General features: G+C 48.4%; 1 protein-coding gene across 2 annotated transcripts in view; it reads right to left on the bottom strand.

The window, feature by feature from the left end:
• Positions 1-14672, bottom strand: part of LAMA5 (laminin subunit alpha 5) — a 93661-nt gene that overhangs the window by 45805 nt on the left and 33184 nt on the right. For both annotated transcript variants that reach the window (XM_040609205.1, XM_040609206.1), the window contains exons 3-6: positions 7697-7814; positions 3777-3895; positions 3220-3390; positions 2648-2745 (exon numbers count right to left, since the gene is read on the bottom strand). In XM_040609205.1, coding sequence (XP_040465139.1) covers positions 2648-2745; positions 3220-3390; positions 3777-3895; positions 7697-7814 — 506 coding nt within the window. The remainder of the gene's footprint in view (positions 1-2647; positions 2746-3219; positions 3391-3776; positions 3896-7696; positions 7815-14672) is intronic.

Raw genomic sequence — 14672 nt, 5'->3', positions numbered from 1 at the left:
TGGTGCTTTCCCTTCCAAAAAGGGAAAGAGCAAGCTAGTGTTCAGGATCCAGCAGTGGGAAGGCATCCTTGACCTCCTCCTGCAGATCTGCTTCTGACCAGCCAGGCTGCTGTTATCTTGCTGGTTATCTTCAGCATCAGGCACAGCAGCAGCAGCTGGACTCTCCGGTTGTCTCCCTCTTGCTTGTGGCATCCATAATGGGCCAGTAAATCCATGGAAACAGTTGCTCTTATCAGACAGATGCAGAGCACTTGCAGGGTTCTCCTGAGCTCACATCAACAGCAGTCGCATGTTAACACACAATTCCTGTCTGGGCTCTCCATCTGCAAAGTGCCAGGTCCCCACTGATGCTTATCCCACTGCTCACAGGGTTTGCCAGGAGAAAGCTTTATGCTTGATCCTGCTGGTGTTCACTTTTAATCAGCAGAAGGTTCCTTCCCTCTGCTTAACTCAGCCCACCTGATCTTGGGGCAGAGAGAGAAAGTTGTGACAAATGCAAAGACCCTTGAAGAGGCTGTATCTGCCTGCACACTGCAGGCCTCTGCACATACACACTCACATGGGGATCAGCCGTGCTGCCAACTTAACACACAGCTGGATGTGCAGGCTCTGTAACTTGGCACTTCAGAGAAACTTTCCAAAGCTGGATAAACATTATCATTTATGGCCAGGAAGTCAACTCACGAACATGCTCCATCACGTCCTAAAGTCTTTGCCAAGATTTCTAGCTCACCTCACCTCTATCAAAGTGCTCATCCTGCCTTTCTGGGCAACAGACACACGAAACACAGGCATGTACAGAATGGAGAGGGAGACCTCCCAGACAGGCTGAGACATAACTGGGATTTTTAATGGGGCCGGGCCAATTCACATTCCTTGTTTCCCTCTCTTTGCATTTCCTTGCCCTGTTGCTGTCACACATCGGCATCTGAAGAGGCAGGACATGTGCAGAGGAACACACCACACCTCCTATTCAGACGGGTCACACAGATTTGTGAAGAAATGACATGTTTCTGACAGCTGGGGCCCATGACATGAAGGGACAGTGTCAGAGCCCCAGCTGCTTCTGAGATGCTGCCTGTCATGCAGCATTATGGCAGGTATTATTGTGCTGGCTCTGTGCTATGGCAGGAGAAGTGGGATGACTGCCCAGCGCTGCCCGCTTCAGCAGGAAGGCCGGACCCAGCTGCTGCTGGAGAATGGCAGCATTTCACCAATTACTCATTTTCTCAACTGTAAGTATCATATTTCTGCTGATTTCTCCGTGCTCCTGGGATTGCTAAAAGGGTACAGCTATGTATGAGAAATTCTTCTGTTTACCCAGCACCTTTGTACTGATGTGTCCCAGAGGGCTTTACAGATGTTATGTGCTGACTGTACAAAGCACCCAAGTAGAAAATGTTTTCTCCTCCAGACAAGTGTGATCTGCTCTGGGTGAAATGCAACAGCTGCTTACAAACATGTGCTGCAACATTAGATCACAGTTTGGGACCAAGAGCAAAGATGCCAAATGCATGCAAATGAGAATGGAGGAGAGGAATTCTGGGAGGCAGAGACAGTCATCAGCAGAAGTGGCATTGAACAAAGATTCCCAACACATCTCTCCTCCCTCAGTTTCCCCCCCATTTCTGGAGAGCCCCAAGCCACCCATACACCCAAGAAATGTCATGGTGTTCCTATGTTAAAGAATCACTTTGCACCACGAAGCCCTTTTGCCCTAGTATACAAGTGTACTGTGCATCCAGCAACACCAAAGTCTAAAACAAAACCAAGGAACTGTACATTCAATTATTTTTGAACTTCCCTTTGTCAGAGAGTTTGGCACACTAAGGCAGACTTGCTTACCAATACATTTTTGTTTTAATACTTAGCAGCTTTAACCTTGGCTGGGACTCACTGGAATTTTATTTTCGAAGATCCAAAAGCTCTACATGATCCTGATGAGAAAGAAATATAAGCTTCCCTCGTCCAGCTGAATCTACCCATCCCTTTCATAAAGGCAACATTCAGGCTGCAAACAGATGGCTAAGAAGCAACACTTTCATGGTTTGAAGCAGCTCTTTGGCATTTCAAGTTGCCAAGGCGGATGGAAAGAGTCCCATGAGCCAAAATGTAACTGCTTTGCATGCTCTTGTTCTTTTGCAAAGATTAGTTGTTTAGCTACATACATAACCAATTTATGGTTCTTATGAGAAGTGGGCAGTAAAGCCTCTGGTTTCTTGGAAGTCCATCTATTTATGAAAGCATTGCCCCAAATCTTAAGAAGCCACATGGGAAGCAAGAGACTTCTCTGAACAAGTTCAGAAACCAGCCCTGGGCTTTGACAAGAAACTTCCATGCTCAACAACAGTATCGGCTTTGTGCACCCACCCTCACATTCCAGCACTCTGCTTCCACGGGGATGGCAAAGTTGTGGGCAGGGCACCCAGACCAGGGAGCTGATCTGGCTGAAAAATAACCTAACAAAACTTTTGATTTTTGCTACTTTGGCTGGACCAGTTTCTGATTCATCTCAGAGCAGAGCCACAAACAATACTGCTGGCACAATTATAAGCTCAGGACAGGACACAACTCACACTGGTATCTTTCATTCTTAGCACAACAATTCAAATGCTTTTACACAGAACTGACACTTTGAAAAACATACCTGTATGGGTCATTAGGGTCTTTGGCATCACAGACGTCTGCATGGCCATGGCAGACACAGCGCCCTCCAATGCTGATATCTTTGATGCTGTAGTAATACTGGAGAGCACAAGAAAAACTGTCCGTTAATATATTTATGAATAAGTTCATAACTGCTGTGCTTGGGATTCAGAAGGGCTTTATCCAGTAAAATGATGTGTTGGGGTATTTCCTTTACAGTGACAAGCTGGATCTTATAGGCTGCAATATCTGCCTGTGGTAAGACCCACCACCACTAACAGAGCCCATTAGCTACATGTTGTGTCTCCCAGCACAGCCAGAAAGCCACATGTGACACCAGCAGGTGTTTCCCAGTTTCACATTGTTGATGCTAAGCACTGCTCTTGCCAAGCAGCCTCCAGCTCCAGCCATGGCAGCAGTGGCATCTGCTGCAGACCTTTCAACTTGGGGAGCACAAGTACAGAGAGAAAAAAATCCCCCCACAGGCAACATCTATGGATATCTTCTCCCCAGAGGTAGCACGCACAGCCCTCAAACACTTCCACCTCATTAGCAAGAGGTATTTAGGCTTACCCTTCTTGTGACCGTAGGATCCCTTAAAGCTTTGCCCATCAGGTGCCCGAGCAGAGTGTTTGTCTGCAGGAAGCGCAGTCTGATGTTTGTGGCTTTCGTGAAATTCCGCAGGAGAGGAGAGTATGAGAAGTTCATGGCTCCTGGGCGCCCATTTACCAGAGAGACAACAATCTGTGAACGCAAGGAGGGAAAAGACCGGGTTGGATGGGGCTTTGAGCAACCGCTCTAGTGGAAGGTGTCCCTGCCCATGGCAGAGGGGTTGGAACTAGATGATCTTTAAGGTGCCTTCCAACCCAAACCATTCTGTGAAATTTCTATGAAAACAAATCTTTATAATCCTGTGAAGTAGAAGGAAACCAACCTCTCCCTCAGCCAAACCCAAACTCTACCTCCACCTCCCTTCAAGATGACTGAATCAGTTCCCTGCCAGTCTCATTTGGTTTAAGTGAGTAGTTGAAGTGGCATCCAAAAGTCAAGAGGGAACCAATTAACAGGAGTGCCTACAGTCACTGAGAAACTCTGGAAACCTCAGGGGATGAAAACACGCAACTGCTCACCTCCCCATTTTCTAAAGGCACGATCCGGGAGTATTCAGTAGTGCAGATGGCATGGTCGTCCTTGGTGATACGATCCACAGTTTGCAGTCCAAACTTCTCAATGCAGTCCCTCTTGGAAGCTGTTCATCAACCAGAGATAAGGGCAGTAAGAGAAAGGAACAATTCAGAGCCCTGTATTGATTTTCCCACACTGACAAACAGGAGAGAAAAGTATATATTCTCTGTTAAGTATTTACTATGTACAGATTGCTTTGTATCATTAACTCAGTTGCTGCTAACAGACACGTACTCCACTAAGGGAGGGAGTCACTATGAAAGTAACAGACATGGTAAGAAAAGCCTCCAAATCACCTCATTGTAGTAAATATGGAAAGTGAGAATGGCCATTGTACCTACTGTGATCACCTGCAGAGACACCCACCCCTTCATTTGGCATTAAGCTCACAGTTTCACCAGCTTGGAATCTAACCCTGGTTTGAATTTGCTACACTGGCACTGTATTTGCTACATTGCTTCTGCTGAACTGAGGAAGGGCTCTTTGCTGCTGGAGGTTCTGCTCCTGATGTAGGAGCTTGTACCATCACGTTCATAAGGCTCCTTAACTTCTTGGGTAAGTCCTGAAAAGTGAACCAGCACAGAACCACACAACGGGAGCAACCATAAGCCACAGCCACCGCTGTGACACCTCCCACCAGGCAGGGTGGACATGCAGGTGTGGGGAGGAGACCTGCAGTGTTTGGAAGAGGCAGAGCAACTACCTGCAGGATGTCTCCTCTCACCTTACTCTGAACTCTACAATGGCTCTTAAACCAGCCCTACAGAACAGAAATGCCAAAGTTGCCCAGAACCACCCCCTGGGGACAGCAATCAAGGGCTCCTGCCACTAAGTGGCAATTCCAGGCTGGCTAAAGCCAGGGGACAGGCACCACCACGCAGTCACACTGCTGGTCCTGCAACCTGCTTTGGGGACACTGCAAGACAAGACTCTCCTTGCAGCTGTGGGAATGGCCTGGCTTCTCTGCACAGCTGTTCCTGCAAGTCCAGCACCCTCATCCCTGGGATGTCTGACATCCTTGTGCTGGCAGTGTCAACCAAACCATGGTGAACGTGCTGGGGCAGTTCAGGACTTGATTGTGCAGAGTGGTGAGCACCCGCATCTACTCATGCAAAAACCTGCACAGTGCCACTCTCGGGGCTGTTCCCCTGGGACAAAGGCTGCTGGATCCTTCCCACACCCATTTCACCTGCGCCAGGAGCAATCAGCATAGGTTGCTGCAGTGCTCCTGAGTGTGTTTCCATGGGGAGAAGGTGGAAGAAAAGGCAGCCAACACAACCTGCTGCTCCTGCCAGCCAGCCCTGCTCAGCTTACACAGGAAGCTGATGGGAAAACGTTAGCCTAATTCAGGGGAATAATCCTCCAAAATCTGTTGCAATGTGCCTCCAGAAGGCATGCTCCTCACTCCACATGCTGCACTGTATGCTAAGCCAGGCAGGAGGAACAGCAAGCAGAGAGAGCTGCTGCCTCCCCTGGCTTCATCTCTGGCTTGCACCCACCCACATCTCATCTCCAGACGTGGCCTTGCTCCATGAAACACTGTTTTGGCAACAGTAGGAGCTCAGTTGCATCCACAGGAAGACGATGTGGAAACATTTAACATCAGGTCTCTGGCCGCCAAGCTTTGCTTCGCCAGGTGCTTTTTTAAAGCCAATTTATTCTGAAGACCCAGGCGAGGAACCTGTCACCACAGGCTCAAGATGATTGATTTCCAGAGTACTGCCACAGCCAGGCATGGAAATAGGATGCTCAGCAGGAGCAGCTACTCAGGAAAACAAAAGAACTCCTCCAGTTATTGCAGATCTACACAACCGTATGAGCCAGAAGCTGGGAACTCTAAGCTAAAACAAAGTCACCCATCAGCCTTAAACCACAGCAACGCTTTAAGGAAACAGCATACTGTGGAAGCCTACCCTCAGCAGAGCGGACAGAGCCTTGCTCTTTGCCCAGCAAAGCAAGGTGAAAGAGGCTGATCCTGCACAACACGATGAGCTGGGGCAGGCAAGGCTCTGTGGGCCTGGATGGACAGCTGGGACCGGGCAGCTTTCACGTCCTGTCCCCATTTGAAACGCTGTGCGGGGAACCCTTCACGCAGATAAACACCACCTTAAATCTCTTCCCAGTGTTCCTGCTTCTCCTTTGGTGGCAGAGAAAAGCACGTGCCTCCCCGGTGCCGAGAGGGCCCATCAGCTGCACTGGCAGATGCTTTCCATGACAGTCACTTCTTCCCTCCTCCGGCAAAGCTAAGCCCGAAGGCACTTCAGCAGCCTGGCTGGGAGGCACAGGGCAGCAGCCTGGGGAACTGAACATCTCCCATGATGAGTGGGGCTCGAGGGGCAGCGCTGAGCCCGTGGGGATGGTGTCACCCATGGCAAGGCTCACTGGTGTCTCTGGAGAATGCTTACATTTCTGCTGGCTGCTTTTAACCCAGTTAGTGACCTGACCAGTGCTTTTATTAGACCACCTACAGAATTCCCTATGCCAAAAATAAACCTCTGCAAAGGACTTCTTGTGCTAGCAAATCTGGCAGGTTTTGGAGCAGTCACCTCTATTTTCATGGGAATTTTCCACTTGACTGTGTCATTGATGTCACTTCTTTGGGGGAAGGGGGGGGGGGGCAGCAGGGGGTGGTAACAGGGCCTGATGTTGCAGGAAGGAAAAGGACTCCAAACGCTGCAGTGTTGCCACTGCATGCAGGAACAAGAGAGCAGTGCAGTAACTCACTCCCTGCTCAGCCCCACACCATGCAATAATGTGACAGTAACAAGCCCCACGAGAGGCTTCAGAGCTGGAAGAGAAAGTCCCAGAGAAGACAGAGCAGGCAACTTGACAGCAGTAATTCCCCACTAGCACACAGCAAAGGGGAAAACACCCGCACTGGAGAGGAGCTACCACCCTAAGGCAACACAACAGGTAAAATGTCTGCAGCTCTTTCCTGCACAAGAAAAAGCCAGCAAATCTCAAGCACAGGCTAACAGGTAAGTCAGAAATCTGTGCCTTCAGAGGCAGCCCAGGGCAAGGCCTCTGAGTACTCTGAGGTCTTTCCTTGCCAGGTTTTAAGCTCTGGCTGTAGATTTTAATTCACATTTCCCAATTACTGCTGCTGCTGCTTCTGGGAAGGGCTGGGGGTTAACAAGTTCCTCAGCATCCAGCTACCCCATAGACCTTTGGGGAGAAGTTTTGTAGAACCAGCTGTTTCCAAAGGGACCAGGTTTTAATCAGAGAATGGGGAAGTCAAATGCGCAGACTGGATCTCTGCAGCTACCCTTTCCAGCTGGCTGACTCTGATCCCTGTTTGCACAGCAGCGCGATGGTGGTTCCCAGCCCGGCACAGGCTGTATCCAGTCTCTGGTACTGGTAAATGCAAGGGGACTGTTCACTGGATCCAGACTTTTCTGTTACAGCAGCCACTTAGAAGTAAGCCACTGGTTTGCTTCTAGAGGAGCTGAAATATGCCAGTCTGGATGTGGTACAGGGCAGACAGAGAGAAAGAGGAGGGCAGGGAGGACACAATAAGGAATCTCATGTTGCAGACCTAGATCAGCAATGTCCAACTATTTGACACTGGTGCCAGCTTTGGCATCCACATAGATCTGGGTGGGCACCAACGACAGTACTTTAAAAGTTAGATTTAGTCCCAGAGTGCAAAGAATTTCTCCTGCCCTGAGGAGCACCACAACTTCACCCAGCTGCCCTGATCTAAGCTTCAACTCTTGCAGCCTTATTGAGCAGAAGAAACAAAGCACATGTACCACATCACAGCAACGACACAAACATCTCCAAACCCAGCCTCATACTTGCACAAAGAGCCGGCTTCACTACCTGGCACTAACCTGCAGCTCTCTTAGAACACTGGCATACTTACAGGCAAAATATTGCCAGGGCTCATAGGTAAGTCCAAAGTCAGTAGATCGCTCCAGCACCCAGAGGTCAGGACGAGGGGAATTGGCAAATTTGATCAGGACGTAGGCTACGTGGAAGAGCTGAAAGAAAGGAACACAGAGTTAGTTGGCTGCATGAAGCATCATGAAAACGAGGGAGAACTTAGTGGGATCCAAGCTGAATAAACGAGCTGGCACTCTGCAGGTCCTGCTGCTCACAAGCAGCCTGTGGAGCAAAATCTTCCACATCTAAAAGGATTGTGATACAACATGGCTGCTGGAGAGAGCCAGATTAGGGAGCTCAGCTCCCACCAGTCTGAATACAAACAAAACACAGACTTTGTGGCTATGGGCCATGTTCAGGAGCTTGTGCTGGGCAACACCTTAGACTTAGCATTGATCCAAGCAGGCAGCACTAAAAAACAGCTACGAAGCTGTTGTAGTGGCTTTTGGGCTGTTCTTAGAGTAACAGGTGACACCCTGGACTGCCAGCCTGGGAACATCTGACTGCACCTTGCATACACTATCACAAAATCCTTCTTTTTTTTTTTTTTTTAAAGGCTTTCCACATGGCAGCCCTGCTCCATCCATGCAAACCTGTGTTTTGAAGTCAGTGGCAGAAAAACTCCAGCACAACTCCTCTTCCCCAGGTGCCACAGGGAGGGAAGAGCAGAATACCCACTTGGCTTCAGCACAGCTCGAACACTGGGCTGCTTCCATTTGTCTGGACACTGATGTGTGCACACACACACCCCTGGCAAGAGTAAAATAAATGTACTCTTTAAAGAGCTAAAATATCAGCACTAGAGAGAAACAAAAGCCCCAGAAGAATTTCCCTTCCCGGGCTGGCACAGGCTCGCTCCAAGAATCCTCACTCCATCATCCTGTCACAAAGTGATATTTAAAGGCAAATAAAGTTCTCTTATCAGAGAAAATTCCTAACGTCAAAAACAACCCAAAAGGGAGTTTAGTGCCTGAAAAGCAGAGATTTATAGCTCAGCAGTGCCTCCTCATACTAAGCTGGTGCTGTATGAGCATACATCCCCCAAAGACTAACAGGTATCCCGAGGGACACTTCTACCAGGGAAGGAAAAGGACGGCTCTGTGCCTGCCTCAGCCCACCCACTCCAGCCCCAGCCAGCTGCAGAAGTGCCAGAACAGCAGCCTGCACCTCGGCCCTGCCCCAGCCACACACATCGCTGAGCCAGAGGATGACTATTAATAATAACATGCCTCCAAAACAGCCCTGATGATCCATAGGCAGCTTTTTAAAGGGAAAAAGAGACAATGAAGAGGCATTTAAATCTATCAAGTCATCTTATGGTCATTCAGACAAGGGGGTCTGAGTGCTGTTGTGTGGTTATGGCACAGGATGACAGCTGTAGCCCTGCGGGTTGGCACCAGCTCAGTCTCCTCAGAGGGCTGCACAGGCGAAAACTTCCTCAGGCTCCTGCCAGACAGCCCTCTGGCTCCGGGGCAGCCTCTTCTCTACTTATCGAGGATTGCTCTGGTTCCCTTCACAGGCTGGTGGCATCTGAACTTACACCTGGATGTAGGCTAAGGGGGCTTAAGAGAGATGCCTGGGGAGGAGTGACCTAGATCCAGCCGGGAAATCTGCATGATCCTGAAGCACAGCAGGTTAGAGGCCATTCTCTAGCTGTGAATGAGAAGAAGCGTGGGATTCGTTACCACTCTTGGAGTTGCACTGGTAAGGACTGGTGCTATCCAGAATGAAGAAGTCAAAGTAGGCACCCAACACAGTTCCCTACTGCTAAAAGACTTGAGAGCCCAGTCAAGGGCAAAACAGACATCCTTTTCAAGTTGCTAAAACCTGGGGAAAACCATACCTACATGCTGCCTCAATTCCCCTCTGCAACCTACGTTTGTCCAGGCATATGAGACTAGGCTTTTTCAGAGGAGCAGCATTTTCCGCCTGCTTACACTCAGCAGAGCTGTTATTTGTTAGTGAAGCCCAAGAGGCTTCAGCTCAGACAGATGCCTTCTCTGCAGGACCAGTTCTCACAGCTTAACATCTGCCTCCTGGCATGGGAACAGGGCCAATTACCAGCCAGTGAAGTTACACCTTCCCTCCACTGTAAGTCCTCCTCCAGCTTTATTCTACAAAGAATAAATTAATACTCCTGCTGGAATCTGACACAGCCTTTAGCTGAACAAAATTCGCTGTGGCTCCAGCATACCTGCATCTGTTCCGGTCTCAGGCACTAAGAGAGAGCCTCTGCTCTGAACGAACAGCAATCACAATAAAATTAGAAATGTGAGGCATATCCCTATCTTCTGCATTTATATTTTTGCAAAGCCAGCTACAAGTTTATAGTCAGTAAATCCCATGGAGTTTCGGGGGGGGGCCCTCCTCACTGTCCGGTTTCATAATGGAAAGAAATGTTCCTAATTAAATATCCTTGAGTCCAAATTCCTCACACGCTTCTAGCTCTCAGAAGTCCCCTGCCTCTGGAGAGCGTGGGTTATGATCCAGTCAAACTGGTGCATGGTGAGAGGCGGGTTTTGTACAAACACTGAAACTCAATGCAAAACCAAGCCCAGGGCTCAGTGCTTTACAAAGTCAAAACAACAGCCAAAAAAAGAACTTGTGCTGTTGGTTGCAACTACTGTGTCTGTGCTTGCTGGGAGCTCTCTGGAAGGTCAGTCCCAACCCCACTGGCAGGGTTAAATACCCAAGACCAGAGCTAACATGCCAACTTTTTGTCTTTTACTGCTGTTTTTTACAGGAAAGAACAAGAACCTCTGGGTTCTTACTGGATATTGCTGGATCAGCCACAGTATCTCAGCTGAAGCCCAGTTCAAATATTCCTCTCCTGTTGCTGCTCTCAAAGCCAAACATGATTCCTCCACTCCATACCCATCATTAGCGCTACTGCGCGCTGTTAAACTGCTGCTGAATTTTATTCTGGTTGTGACCGCAATTTTAGAACACAAAGAAGTCAGCCAACACTGCACACCAACTCCCCTCCAGCACGTAAGGGTTAGGGTCATTCCTACGCAGGGCACAGAAAATATTCAGGAGTCTGTGACCACAGTGAACCCAGCCCTGGAACAGGACCTACATCCTGGTATTCAGAGAATTTTTTGTCAGATCTTACTCCCCTGTCCCTCCATCCAATATCCTTATCTTGCAGAATATCACAGCCTGCTGGAAAAAAAATAAAGGCAGACTGCCTGCCTCAATTGCCTATGCTGAGAAAACTCAGAGAGATACAAAGATTGAACAGTAGCTCTAAAAATAGAGCTGGCAGAAAAGCCAGACTTTTCATTCCATGTTTAGTTCCAGTATGGTTCTGCCCAACCAACACTGCAAGAGAAACGGTCGTGCTTTTTTCCAAAGCCTTTATTTAGCTCCTATTATCAGTCAGATGAATAAAAACCTCTATGCTCCCAGCCTCTTAGGCAGTTTTTTTCCCCTTCTCTATGGAGGAAGGAGGTGAAGCACCAGATCTGATGCACACACTTGTCTCCAGGCAAGCAGATCCCTTGCTCTCACCACCTCTGAAAGTATGCCAGGTACAACTCAACTTTTGACCATTGCCTGGGATAAGTTTTCAGCCAGGAAATTCTGACAGAAGTATTTTAATTAGCAACCAACTTTCTTTGAAAATAGTAACATCCCTACATCTAGCCGATGTTGCTGTTAGCGGTTTTGAAGCATGTTCCCTAGTAACTATCACTTGCAGCTGTCCCAGTGCCTGGGACGATGGAGCAAGTCCCAGAGCCAGGAGAGGAAGATGGAGATGAGGGCATTTCCTCCATCTCCCACCCACTCCATGCCTTTTGTGCATTTGATAGTTGGTGCTGGATAAAGCTGCCCAAATCCGATGAAAATATAATTAATTCTGATTACTGCTCAGTGTGACAATGCAAGGATTTGAAGAGTAAAACCAGGATCCAGAGAGGCAAGAGAAACTCAATTGCTTTCAGAACAGCATGTTTGCTGTCTGTCCGTCCATTTATCCTCCTGGGTAAACAGCACAGTGGCCAACTTGCACATTTCTCCTCTATTCTCTCCCCCAAGACACTGTAGTTTTCCAGCTTTAGGAGGCACATGTGGAAACAAGACAGCAAGCTGGACTCGGCCACATTTCTTCAGTGAGGGCTTTTTGGTGAAGTCTCACTGATGTTCCTCCAAGGTGCCACAACGCCATACAGTAACATTTAATAAGCAAAATAAATCTTTGCATTCTTGTAATACTGGCAAGTACATTTTGACAAACAGCAAGAGAGGCCCTTTTTTGGTCCTTTGACAAAAGGTACAAGCCTGTGTGTAGCTCTACTCTCAGCCCCGGAGCGCACAGGAGTAGTTTATATAGTAAACCACTATCTAATTTTCTGTATGACAGATTCATTACCTTTGGCATTGACTTATTAAAACAGCAGCACCACGTAAAAACAAAACAGTCCATCTCTTCCTAACTGCTGCTAAATATCCCCATGGAGTGTGTCTGTGGACAGCATTACCAGCACTGCTGTAATTCCTGCTTGGGACTTCCTGAACGGATCAGATGGACCAGGAAAGCGGGTGCAGCTCAATGGCACAGTGCATGGGCAACAAATCCCACTCTCTAGCAGCACATGAGGCCTTCCTGGATATGCGCAGCATCACTGGGAGGGGTGGCCAGCCCCAAAGGGCTTCAGCACATGTGGAACAGGCACCTGCAGCATTTTGGGGCATACCACACCCCAGTCTGCATCACTGCACAGCAGCTCCAGACATCCACAAAACCTAGACCGAAGCAGGGAAAGTGGAAAATACCCAGATGAACCATTTCAGAACCACCATAGAAATTGTGTTGGGGTTTTTTTGTTGTTGTTTTGGTTTGGTTGGTTTTTTGGGTTTTTTTGTTTGTTTGTTTGTGTTTTTTTTAATTTTTCCCCAAAGCTTTCAAAAGTGATCAATGCTTTTGCTTCCTTCCATGCGCATCCATCCCCCAGGCACTGTCTTGGTCCAACACTGCAGCCACAAGCCCCCTGGAAGACGTGGTAGAGACTGGAGCCTGGATGGGGTTACCAGTCCATAGCACCAGGAAAAGCAGCTCCCTGGGAGCACAGGTCACCTTTGTCCGCAGCCCAGGCACCAACATTCAGGCAAGCAGCTGTCCAGCTACCGTGGACACAGAACACTCACCAGGCTTGGAAATGCTCAGCACTGCTGGCACCATATCTGCTCTTCCTAGCAGTGGCAGGATAAGAAGTGGCTGATAAGTGATCAAGCCTCCTTGTGCACCTTTTCTCTCTGTAAACAATATGCGGAAGGTGAAAAAGCCCTCGAAAGCCAGAGAGCTTCTGACTTGCTTTGAATCTCTAGGTCAGTGATCTGCCCCCTTTTGCATCTTTTGCCTGTAATCACTTATTCTCATTGAAGCAATGGATTTACTCATTAACAGTCTGCCTATCCCCCTGCTGAGCTTCTCCTGTCCTACAGCAGATTTATCTCTTGCCAGACCACACATCAGAATACTTTATTAAAATCTCTCACATTTAGCTTCTGATAAGTATGTGCCTACCTTTCTTGCAACCCTTCTAGGCAGCAAAAGAAGGTGTTTGCCCTCCAAGCAGTATGGCTTTTTATCCAGTAATTTTTTACAAAATACTCAAGTCCCTGAGTCCAAACAAACCCCTCACAAAAAAAAAAAGCACAAGTCAGTGCTTGAAAGATGGATGTGTACCAACACACACTTTGCCCTCATTTCCTTCTTTTACTCACAGCACCTCCTGCCTTGTTCTCTTATGTCTGCGTGTCACATCTCACTCCTAAAAATGATGTTTTTCCAATATATTCATGCAGGGTTACAGGGTTCTGAGCAAGAGGGTCCCCTATGCTTGTATCCCAAGATTTTGATAACCAAGTTTTAGAAACAACCACCCATCCCCTTTCACCATCTGCAGAGTCTGTTGCAACTCATCACACCCATGCACAGAAATTCTTTGCGATGCCCCACGACTCTCCGAGAGAAACCAGAGCTGCCTGCCCCAGTAGGCAGGTTAGCTCTTATCTTCCCCCACAAAGCCTGGGACAAGGGCAGAGGCCTGAGCCCACAGCTGCTACAGGAGGCGACAGCCAGCCCTTGCCTGGCCCAGGACACATGCCAGACAGCCAGAGCCCTGCACAGACCCAAGCCCAAGAGGAGAGGACAGAGCTGCAAAGCTGTAGCTATTCAAACATCTCTGCAGGGCTGGGGAGAGAAGCGAGCACTGAGACTAGGGAAAGCACTAAGGAAAGGGACTGAGCTTTGCACCAACCCATTTTCAAGATTTTCTCTCAAAACCTGAGTTTTATTGAAAGGGATCAAAGAAAACGCTCTCTGGAAACCACAGATTCAGAACTACCAACCAGCATGAAACCTGCTCAGTGTCATAACTAACAGCAACAGCAATCCAATGTTCTATGATGTTATTTTCTAAACAGCACCTGTTCCCTTTCTAAGCAGTTTGGCTTAGATGAACAGCTGATAGAGCATTTTCCACAAAGGGTTCTTTTCTTTAAACACCACTTTCGAGAAGGATTTGGCTCGTTCGCTAATTTCACACACAGCACTGCTTTACCTTCATAGCATCCTCCTGTGCAAGCTGTCCCTCCCCAGCCGGCACCGTATGCGCCTCCTGCCAAAAATCCTTGGGGGACCAAGTCTTCAGCATTTGGCCCGAGGCAGAACAGAGCAGTGCCATCACTTGTGGCTCAACAAGCCTGCACAGTGCTGAACTGAAGATTTGGATAGCCAAGTTTTAGAAATTACCACCAACAGGGCAGCAGCCAGAGCCTGATCGGCAGCAGGTTCAGCCAGCTGACACTAAGGAGAGAGGCACAGAGGAGCATGGGCAGGACGTGGGGTCTGGGGAGCATCCTGTTAAGTCTGTGCATGCCTAGAGCTGCAAGCAGCAAGTGCCACACAGCTACACAGGCAGCGTTCAAGGGATGCTGACACACCATGA

Source organism: Falco naumanni, chromosome 10 (assembly GCF_017639655.2).
Source record: "Falco naumanni isolate bFalNau1 chromosome 10, bFalNau1.pat, whole genome shotgun sequence".
NCBI lineage: Eukaryota > Metazoa > Chordata > Aves > Falconiformes > Falconidae > Falco > Falco naumanni.
This window is presented reverse-complemented; position numbering and strand designations above follow the sequence as displayed.